The 11773-nt window shown below is 37.3% G+C and overlaps 1 protein-coding gene across 1 annotated transcript in view; it reads right to left on the bottom strand.

Annotated features, from left to right (window-relative positions):
- Positions 1-6910: 6910 nt before the first annotated feature.
- Positions 6911-11773, bottom strand: part of SSB (Sjogren syndrome antigen B (autoantigen La)) — a 13552-nt gene continuing 8689 nt past the window's right edge. The window contains exons 5-12 of the mRNA XM_011945914.1: positions 11434-11541; positions 11256-11356; positions 10460-10531; positions 10108-10150; positions 8592-8732; positions 7964-8150; positions 7693-7824; positions 6911-7306 (exon numbers count right to left, since the gene is read on the bottom strand). Of these exons, the coding sequence (XP_011801304.1) occupies positions 7218-7306; positions 7693-7824; positions 7964-8150; positions 8592-8732; positions 10108-10150; positions 10460-10531; positions 11256-11356; positions 11434-11541 (873 nt within the window). The 3' untranslated portion in view covers positions 6911-7217. The remainder of the gene's footprint in view (positions 7307-7692; positions 7825-7963; positions 8151-8591; positions 8733-10107; positions 10151-10459; positions 10532-11255; positions 11357-11433; positions 11542-11773) is intronic.

Genomic DNA, 11773 nt, shown 5'->3' with positions numbered 1-11773 from the left:
GTACTTAAGGGAGGCAATAAGGCCAGGTTTTCAGAACACTGAACCTGGAGCTAAACAGATCTGAGTTCAGAAATCAGCTATTCTATTATTACTTTTGCAGCATGTAACACACGGAGAGGTGTATAAGTTGTATTCCAGGAAACTGGGGGGATGGGCAGTACATTTTTTTAGTGTCAGTATAACATGGTGGTTAGGAACGGAGATTCTGAAGCCAGACCAGACTTTCAGGGTTCAGATCCAAGCTCTGCTGCTTCCCAGCATTATCTTGGTCAAGGTAATTGAGCTTCATCATCAAGGTAATTGAGCTTTTGTCATCTGTACTATCCTCACCTGTACTGTAAGTGTAAGGGAGTAAGAGTACCCAATAATTCATAAGAATTGTGAGGATTACATGAGTTAATATTTACAAAGCACTTAGATCAGTGTCTGACATGTGTAATTGCTATGTGCTAGCTACTATTATTTAAATCATACATGTATTCAAAGATTTTAAAGTGATTTTGTAGGAAAAATAGTTAATTCATGTAAATACAGTGTATAAGAACTCAGTTGGAAATAATACATTTTAGTTACATGGTAATCTGATAACCTTTTAAAAAGCATAAAATATAACAGCTAAAAAGAACTATACTGCTAACAATAAGTAGTGGTACATGTAGGCAAGCAACAGGACACAACATAGCTAGTAAATAAATCCTCACTATATATGAAAGCAAACACCAGTTAAACATTGGTATCCAAACGTGTGTCCCCAAGAACACCCTCAGGTTTGATGATTCACTAGGAAATCTCATAGGACTCAGCATGTAGTCTTATTCATGGCTATGATGTATTACAGTGAAAAGATATAGAGCAAAATCAGCAAAGAGAAAGGTGCATTAGGCAGAGAATGGGGGAAACCAGGGGCAAGCTCCCCGAGTCTTCTGCCAGTGGAATAACACAGGACACACTTAATTTTCCCAGCATGAATTATTGATAACACGTGAAACATTGCCAACCAGGGAAGCTCATTAGAGACTCAGTGCCCAGGGCTTTTATTAGGGACTGATCATGTAAGCAATTCCCTTTCTGACACATACCCAAATTCTAGACTCCCAGTAGGAAAACAGGTGTTCAGCATAAACAGTGTTAGGCACAATGAGACACTATTATTAAGGGAGTAGGGAGTGGGAACCTTCCCAAAATCTAAGTTCCCAATCTCCAGCCAAGGGCCAAACTTGTAAGCAGGCCTTTCTAAGGATAAGCAGCCAGGCCTGCTGTGAACTCTTTTCTGCACAGCTTGGCATAACATGAATTTTTTTTTAAATTATACTTTAAGTTCTAGGGAACATGTGTATAACATGCAGGTTACATAGGGATACATGTGCCATGTTGGTTTGCTGCACCCATCAACTTGTCATTTACATTAGTTATTTCTCCTAATGCTGTCTCTCCCCCAGCACCCCACCCCTAGCAGGCCCCGGTATGTGATGTTCCCCTCCCTGTGTCCATGTGTTCTCATTGTTCAACTCCCACTTATGAGTGAGAACACGTGGTGTTTGGTTTTCTGTCCTTGTGATAGTTTGCTGAGAATGGTGGTTTCTAGCTTCATCCATGTCCCTGGAAAGGACACGAACTCATCCTTTTTTATGGCTGCATAGTATTCCATGGTGTATATGTGCCATACTTTCTTTATCCAGTCTATTATTGATGGACATTTGGGTTGGTTCCAAGTCTTTGTTATTGTGAATAGTGCCGCAGTAAACATACATGTGCATGTGTCTTTATGGTAGCATGATTTATAACCCTTTGGGTGTATGCCCAGTAATGGGATTGCTGGGTCAAATGATATTTGTAGTTCTAGATCCTTGAGGAATCGCCACACTGTCTTCCACAATGGTTGAACTAATTTAACACTCCCACCAACACTGTAGAAGTGTTCCTATTTCTCCACATCCTCTCCGACATCTGTTGTTTCCTGACTTTTTAATGATCACCATTCTGACTGGTGTGAGATGGTATCTCATTGTGGTTTTGATTTGCATTTCTCTAATGACCAGTGATGATGAGCATTTTTTTCATGTTTCTGTTGGCTGCCTAAATGTCTTCTTTTGGGAAGTGTCTGTTCATGTCCTTTGCCCACTTTTTGATGGGGTTTTTTTTTTTCTTGTAAATTTGTTTCAGTTCTTTGTAGATTCTGGATATTAGCCCTTTGTCAGATGGATAGATTGCAAAAATTTTCTCCCATTCTGTAAGTTGCCTGGTTACTGTGATGATAGTTTTCTTTTGCTGTGCAGAAGCTTTTTAGTTTAATTAGATCCCATTTGTCAGTTTTGGCTTTTGTTGCCATTGCTTTTGGTGTTTTAGTCATGAAATCTTTGCCCATGCCTGTGTCCTGAATGGTATCACCTACGTTTTCTTCTAGAGCTTTTATGGTTTTAGGTCTTACATTTAAGTCTTGAATCCATCTTGAGTTAATGTTTGTATAAGGTGTAAGGAATGGATCCAATTTCAGCTTTCTACATATGGCTAGCCAGTTTTCCCAGCACCACTTATTAAATAGGGAATCCTTTTCCCTTTGCTTGTTTTTGTCAGGTTTGTCAAAGATCAGATGGTTGTAGATATGTGGTGTTATTTCTGGGCCTGTGTTCTGTTCCATTGGTCTATATATGTTTTGGTACCAGTACCATGCTATTTTGGTTATTTTAGCCTTGTATCGTTTGAAGTCAGGTAGCGTGGTGCCTCCAGCTTTGTTCTTTTTGCTTAGGATTGTCTTGGCTATGTAGGCTCTTTTGGTTCCATATGAAATGTAAAGTAGTTTTTTCCAATTCTGTGAAGAAAGTCAGTGGTAGCTTGATGGGGATAGCATTAAATCTATAAATTACCTTGGGCAGCATGGCCATTTTCACGATATGGTGCTCTACACTTTCAGAGAAACTTCTCTAGTGACGAACTATAGAAATGATCCCTGAAAGTATAGTCTTGGCATAACATGGATTTTATAAAACTCAGTTTTACTGCATGAACTGAATTGCCCATGTACACAGATCTCTGCCAAATGGTTTCTAGGATAGCTAGCTGTATATATTAATGAAATAATGCTACAGAAACCATATGAGAACATTACACATCTTTGATAGATTTCTGAAATAGTCATGCATCCTTTAACAACAGAGATATGTTCTGACAAATGTATTCTGAGAAATGCATCCTGAGGTGATTTCCCCATTGTGCAGACATAGAGTGGACCACCGAGGTTCTGTGGTTAGTCTATTGTTCCTAGGCTACAAACCTGTCAACCTGTTACTGTATTGAATACTACAGGTAACTGTAACACAATGGTATTTTTTTAATCTAAACATATATAAATACCAAGAAGGTAATGTGTTGTGCTACATTCGATGTCAAGATAGCTACATCACTAGGCAATAGCAATTTTTCAGCTCCATTTATAATTTTATGGGACTACCAAAATATATGCAGTCCCTAGATAACCCCAAATGGCATTATATGGTGCATGAGTAGCTTTCTATCACTTGGATTTATTGTATGATTTGGTTCAGATTGTTAAATATATTGAAATTGATTTCTTATTTTCAGACTACTATCCATTCAATTGAAATTTTTATAAGGGTCTAGATTCTAATGAAATTTCAAGCTTAAAAACTCAATCTCAATTATTAGTAAAAAGCAATTTAAAAAAATCATTAAAAATCAGCTCATAACAACATATTGTTTATGTTCAGCATGTTCAAAAGAAAGCTGCGGAATGGAAAATCAAGATAGATATTATAGCAGGTAAGACAAATCTCAATCCTAATATCCAAAAGGGCCAACATACATTCGCCCAACCAAAACTTTCATGTAGGTGCTGAGATCTACTATAAAGTATGCTTTACAGTGTGGCAAAATGTGCATGATTGGTAATAGATTGGAAATGGAGTAAAAGCAGAGTGATCACTTAGCTTGAGACTGTCCTAATTTATGCAATTTACTGAAAATTTCTAATAGCACTCAGGTATTTGGTCACTCCAGACTCAGGCAGAACACTGTATAGCAGCACAATGGCTAAAAACATGGGCTTGGGGCCAGGCACGGTGGCTCACGCCTGTAATCCCAGCACTTTGGGAGGCTGAGGTGGGCAGATCACCTGAGGCTTAGAGTTCGAGACCAGCCTGGCCAACATGGTGAAACCCCATCTCTACTAAAAATACAAAACATTAGCCAGGCATGGTGGCGCGCACCTGTAATCTCAGCTACTTGGGAAACTGAGGCGGGAGAATTGCTTGAGTCCCAGAGGCAGAGGTTGCAGTGAGCCGAGAATGTGCCACTGTTCTTTAGCCTGGATGACAGAGGAGACTCAGTCTCAAAAAACAAAACAACAACAACAAAAAAAACGTGGGCTTGGATTTGGTCAGATCTTGGTTTGAAATTCATTCATGGAAAATGCTATCAGATTATTCCCGGATAATCTTTCTAATTTCATTTTTTTTTTCTTTTTTTTGGGAGACAGAGCCTTGCTCTGTTACCTAGGTTGGAGTGCAGTGGCAACCTCCACCTTCCGGGTTCAAGCGATGCTCTTGCCTCAGTCTCCCGAATAGCTGGAACTACAGATGTGCACTACCATGTCTGGCTAATTTTTTTATCTTTAGTAGAGACAGGGTTTCACCACTTTAGCCAGGCTGGTCTTAAACTCCTGACCTCAGATGATCCTCCAGCCTCTGTCTCCCAAAGTGCTGGGATTACAGGTGTGAGCCACCGAGCCTGGCCTCTAATTCCATTCTCTAATTGCCCCTGGAATCAAATAACATTTATCTTTTTCTTGTAAATATCAACACTATGAGTAAATCATGTTTGATATATTTTTATTACTAAATTGGGTAATAGTCACAAACATCAAAACGGGAAAAGCATGTAACTAGAAGCTAATTATAATCTAAGCCCAAAATAAGAGTGCAATAAGGGAACATGTTTTTTCACAATAAACAATGAATTGCCACTGTAGTGTTAAACATACAGCTAGATATATTACTGTTCATAATAATAATGTAACATATACATCTGTTCATCTTCCTGTTATTTTCAGTGTTGCATTACTTAGTTTTAGGGGTGTTTTTGTTGTTTTTGGTTTTGTTTTTTGAGATGGAGTCTCCCTCTGTTGCCCAGGCTGGAGTGCAGCAGCACGATCTTGGCTCACTGCAACATCCACCTCCTAGGTTCGAGGGATTCTTCTCCTGGCTCAGCCTTCACGAGTGGCTGGGACTACAGGCGCACCACCACACCCAGCTATTTTTTTATTATTTTTGGTAGAAACGAGGTTTCACCATGTTGGCCAGGCTGCTCTCGAAGTCTTCGCCTCAGCTCATCTGCCCGTCTTGGCCTCCCAAAGTGCTGGGATTACAGGCGTGAACCACCACACCCGGCCAGTTTTGGGTATTATATGCAGTATGGAACACCTTAGAACAGTCCCAGTAGTATACCAAGCCAGAGCCTTGCTCCTCCAAATGTGGTCCTCAGACCATCAGCATTAAAATCCCTGGGATTTCCTTGTTAGAAATAAATAATTTCAGGCCAGGTGTGGTGGCTCACGCCTGTAATCCCAGCACTTTGGGAGGCTGAGGCGGGCAGATCACAAGGTCAGGAGATCAAGACCATCCTGGCTAACACAGTGAAACTCTGTCTCTATTAAAAAATACAAAAAAATTAGCCAGGCATGGTGGCGAGCACCTGTAGTCCCAGCTACTCTGGAGGCTGAGGCAGGAGAATGGCATGAACCTGGGAGGTGGAGCTTGCAGTGAGCCCAGATTGCGCCACTGCACTCCAGCCTGGGCGACAGAGTGAGACTCCACCTCAAAAAAAAAAAAAAAAATTTCAGGCTCCACCCAGACCTGAATTAGAATCTGCATTTCAACAAGATCCCCAGGTGATTTGATTGCACATTAAAACTTGAAAGCTGTGACATACAGTAGACTACTGCCATCCCTCTAAAATAGATCAGTAGTAGTAAAGAGTTTGGAGAATCTACATTATTCTTTAGAAGGAAGATATATGAAAAACTGGTTTTTGTTTTAGAGCTCTGGAGGAAAATGGGTACTTAATACAATTATTAAACTCTGGGTAAGAAAATTTTGAAATAAGCATGGTTATTATGAGATTGTTAGCTACAGACTATTGGGAAATTAAAAATAGAAAGTTGCCATCCTTTTCATAGGATTTACTTTTTGGTCCACTTTTTATCCTTCTAAACTCTTCACTTGTAACCTCAAATTTCAGTATAAATGGCCATAATAACAGAAATGCCAAGCTGCCATGGCCAATGCTGGGAATATACCAAGTCACTACTTGGATAAGTTAAAGGTTCTAAAATGTTCAGTTTACCAGCACTTAATACTTTTCTTAGTTTTTGTTGTTGTTGTTGTTGTTTAGTCAAGGGTGGTAAATGCTTGGAAATATAATTTTATCCTTAGGTGGCTTTTGTTTTACAGAGCTTCGATATGACCTGCCAGCATCATACAAGTTTCATAAAAAGAAATCAGTAAGTCTCTTGATTTTGGCTGGTCTACATTCAGTATTGAGAAGTTTTCTGGGCTGGACGTGGTGGCTCATGCCTGTAATCCCAGCTACTCGGGAGGTTGAGGCAAGGGAATCGCTTGAACTCAGGAGGCGGAGGTTGCAGTGAGGTGAGATTGCCCCACTACACTCCAGCCTGTGCGACAGAGTGAGAGTCAGTCTCAAAAAAGAAAAAGAAAAAGAAAAAAAAAAGAAAAGCTTTATGACAAGTAATTATTTCTAGTGTTATTAACTTTCCTGTGTAAATATAAAAAGACAGCCTAGGAGACACCATAAATGGCCTGTGGGAAGGACCCATAGTCAACAGCTAATATTCTAGTTCTTTATTAAATGCTCTGGGTACAAAAAGAAAAAAAAACTGTTTTTGCTCTTTTCATATAGTATATATTTTATTAGTTTGTACTAATACATTCTCATATTACAAAGGCAATTTAATGGAAGAATCTTCCTTTTGATATTTGAATCATCTGAAATAACACAAACAGAACTATACATTCAAAGAAATCTCATTTGCATAACAAAAAGACAAGTTAAACAACAAAAAAAATTTTTTCCTTTCTCACAGGTGGACATTGAAGTGGATCTAATTCGGTTTTCCTTTTAAAAGCCCCTGCAAACAAAAGTAGTTTAAAACTTATTTAAAATGAATAAAAAATTGGTTTACTAAACTACTGGTCTCCGGCACCATTTTCTGTTTTCTGTTGTTTGGATGCAGGTTCTTCTTTGTCTGTTTCTTCTCTTGCTCTTTTCACAGGTCCTATAACATGACAATTAATTTTTGTTAAATTCAGTATAAGTACTGCTCTATTTTAATACTGAGTACAATTACTAATAATGATACTATTGAAAAAGATGCAACAACTTCCTTGCACCCTTTTCCAAAGGACTTAGGAAAAAACTTACCAGTTGTACCATTTTCATCATGTTCATCATTCTCTTAGTACAGACCTGACCTCTAGATTCATCTTCCAAATATCCCGTCCCTGACTTATACAACAGCATAACCAAGGTAAATCATAATAATCCAAGAATGGCACTTATCCAGGAGTTGAAAAGCCAAATCCCTATTCTCTGGAAAATCATTTATTTATGGAAGTAAAAATTTTCTCATGAAACTACCAAAGGACTTAGGAAAAAACTTACCAGTTGCACCATTTTCATCATGTTCATCATCACTAGCAAATTTCGTTTTCTTGCCCTGAAACTGTACTTTTCCTTTACCAGACCCAGCCTGGGCAGCTTTATTACCCTTTCCTTTTCCTTTAAATCTACGACCTGTAGAGACACAATTAAGCACTCTGTAAAGAATTTTTTTTTAAGTCTCCTGTCAATGTTTTTGAACACTGATTAAAGTTTTTGCTCAAGTAAATGGGTTCAACAACCAAACTGTTAAAGAAAAATCAGAATAAATGACCTTTTGACTTCCATTTGTTTAGGGATTCTTGTTGGTCTTCTATTATTTTTTTCAGTGCTTCTTTTTCCACCTCTCCTTCTAGTACTTCCCAAGTCACTTCTTTGTTCCTTAATTGTAGGTTACCATTATTTGCATCTTTGGCTTTACCCAAAGCTTCCTTGGCTTTTTCTTTAAATAGAATTATCCCCTATACCAGAGACAGAAAACAAAAGCCATACCCTTAGTTTTTTAGTCCCACAATTAATTTCTTTGTTCAAAGTAATTTTTTCTACCCTGCAAACCTTCCATGCCTTTACCAGTTTGAATGAATTTCACTGAACAGTAGAAAAGGAATGCTACAGAAGTAAAACTGCAATAATCAATATGAACAGTTATTCATAGTATAATTCAGAAACTATCAGACATCACATATAGTGACAATAACAACAAAGTAAATGATCAAGTAGAAACTAATTTAGTATAATTCAGAAAATATCAGACATCACATCTAGTGACAATAACTGTAACAAATGATCAAGTAGAAACTAATTTAATAAACACAATTTTTAAAATTGCTTTCTACTAATTTTGTCTAAGTTTCTACAGATTTTCAAACTGACTGCTAAAAAGCATAGGAATGTTTCCAAACCTCCTTTGCTCCTCTGACGAAGTCTATCCATTTTATTTCACCATGATTTGAGAAAAGTATGTGTAAATCTTCTCTACAGGTTTGATCATCTAAATCACCTGAAAATTTCAGCAAGCATCCAATCTTTTCTTCTAGAGATTTCTATAAAAATATATAAAGCGATCAAAAAGTTTCTTAAAAGCAACAACAGACTATAAATTACTCACACCACATTATAGCTATACAAGAAAGAGCCTAGAAACCAAAATGGTATTTTAAAGTAGTTTCTCCTGCCTAGGCAGCAAGAGCGAAACTCCATCTCAAAAAAATAATAATAATAAATAAATAGTTTCATAGTGTTGGTGTTTTCCTTTGTCATCCTTTATCCCAAAATGGCTTTCAATATTATTCGATCTCTTATACAACTGGCATTTAGTTATAAACTACATAAAATCTGGTTATTAAACTATCTGGGAAAATAATTCTAGGCAGTATTTATACTTGAAAAAATTTTTAGGCCAGGCGCAGTGGCTCATGCCTGTAATCCTAGCACTTTGGAAGGCCGAGGTAGGCGATCACGAGGTCAGGAGATGGAGACCATCCTGGCTAACACAGTGAAAACCCCGTCTCTACTAAAAAAAAATATACAAAAAATTAGCTGGGCATAGTGGCGGGTGCCTGTAGTCGCAGCTACTCAGGAGACTGAGGCAGGAGAATGGGGTGAACCCAGGAGACGGAGCTTGCAGTGAGCCCAGATCGCGCCACTACACTCCAGCGTGGGCGACAAAGCGAGACTCTGTCTCAAAAAAATAAAAAAAATAAAAAATTTTTTTAAAGAGTCATTATTATTTTCCCTAAACAAAAAATTTTACCTGTAACTTTCTAAATGGAAATACACATCAGTATCTTAAGTCAAAAATAAAAGTCAGTATTAATCTATGATTAGAATCTTTAGAAGTTATAGGACATTTTCTCATAAAAATAAGTTCTAGGCATAAATGAACTTTTTCTGAATATTTCAAAATATATTTTCCTGTGTTTTATTATATTTTTTATTTTTAGGCAGGGTCTCACTCTGTCATCCAGGCTGGAGTGCAGTGGCATGATCTTGGTTCACTGCAACCTCCGCATCCTGGGTTCAAGTGATTCTCCTGCCTCAGCCTCCCTAGTAACTGGCATTACAGGCGTACACCACCATGCCTGGCTAATTTTTGTATTTTTAGTAGAGGCAAGATTTCACCATATTGGCCAGGCTGGTCTCGAACTCCCAACCTCAGGTGATCCACCCACCTTGGCCTCCTAAAGTGCTGGGAATACAGGCGTGGGCCACTGCACTCGGCCTTTTCGTATTTTAGAACATATTTCCTATCCTTAGTGTTCTCTTTTCCCTCAATATAATACCTGATATATTGCTTTAGTGCAATGACAACTATAGATAGCTTTGCTTACATATTTTCTTGAAAAAGTCCTCAGACTTAAAAGCTATTCATTTAACTATGAATTACAGATATACTAGATAGAAGTAATATATACTTACCATTTCAGCATCTTCTTCTAACTTTTGTTTTGCTTCTTGCTCTCTACAAATAAAAATATCATAATTATAACATACTTCCATTTACTATATAAGAAAATTAAGTCCTAATAAAGTTAACCAATCATGATCACTAAACTTACTTAACCAAAGTCAGAAGTCCTTAGGTTTTTTTGATCGTCCAATGCTAGACTGCAATGCAATTTGGCCCCAAAATTGTCAAGGCAGCTTAAGATCTCAATGTTTCACTAGCAAAGAGAAAGGTCTACTGCCACTATTTCAGAGCTCACCAACTATATTTCTGTCAGAGAATTAAGGAATTCAAAGTATGTCATGATTAGTTCAGCATACTTACTGTTTAGCTCTTAATTTAGCTTCCACTTTGTTTTGTTTTCTTTCTTCATTTTTTTTGGCAAAGTAATCATCCCTAAAGAACACACAGTACAGAGGCTAAGTTCATGAGAACAAAGTTAAGACTGCAGATTAATTTGAATAACTTAGGACATGGCATGGCAATAAATGTTGCACACATTTACTATCAACATAATCATCAACGAAAAATTCAAAATATGCCAAAGAAGTTACTCTCTCATGTTGTTTTAAATAACAGCTTTACTAAGGAAAAATTCCATGTGCCACAAAATTCACTCTTTTAAAGTGTACCTTGAATGTTTTTTTAGTATATTCAGTTGTACAACCATCACTACTAATTTCAGAATATTTTCATGACCCCAAAAAGAAACCCCCTATCCATTAGCAATTTCATGTTGATTTTCATTTATCATTCATGTATAGGGAAAAAAAGTGTATCAGAAGTCATGCAAATAATATTGCAGTTTTCTATAGGGTTAATTCCACAAAAGGAGAAAATTCTAAAATCCCCAAGATCTAAGAATAACAGCAATTATGAAAACCATGTTAAATAATTTTTCAGGAATTAACACCAATACTATGACTGACACTATGACTGTGATCCATCACAGTGCATCTCTAAGTCAATCAGGTTTAGTATATACCATTTAGAAGACCGTAATGCACTAAAATACTAAAAATATTGGCCTTTCAGGGGATGCTACTTCCATGCTCCTTACCCTAGTGTGTCAATTCCATATAACTTAAAGGCCAGGAGAAACATCAGCAAAAACACTTACTTGAAAAGTATTAGCAGGTCTGTTTCTTTGTACTTCTGGTCAGGGGTCTCTACAAACTTCTTAGCAGATTCAATGCTATCAAACACAACAAAAATTGATCCCTATAAAAAGGAAGGAAAATACTTTTTAAGTTATTTCTCATATATTTTAAAACTAGAAAAAGTCTGTATTATCATACCTTAAATGCTTTATGCAATGTTCTTCTCATCTGAATATTTAGTACTTGACCTTTATCTTCTAACCATTCTTTTATGTCATCAAGAGTTGCATCAGTTGGGAAGCCTTTCTGTGAAGAGTGGGAAGTAATGTACAAATAACAAATAATGACTTCTCAGATAAACAATTGGAGAGAATTTGATTCATTTTATCTTGAAATGAACCCAGAATATACCTATCTATCTCTATTTATCTTTGTTAATCACTTTTTTTTTTTTTTTGAGACAGAGTTTCTCTCTGTCGCCCAGGCTGGAGTGCAGTGGCCGGATCTCAGCTCACTGCAAGCTACGCCTTTTTCCCGC

The sequence above is a fragment of the Colobus angolensis genome, unplaced genomic scaffold (assembly GCF_000951035.1).
Source record: "Colobus angolensis palliatus isolate OR3802 unplaced genomic scaffold, Cang.pa_1.0 Scaffold247, whole genome shotgun sequence".
Classification (NCBI taxonomy): domain Eukaryota; kingdom Metazoa; phylum Chordata; class Mammalia; order Primates; family Cercopithecidae; genus Colobus; species Colobus angolensis.
This window is presented reverse-complemented; position numbering and strand designations above follow the sequence as displayed.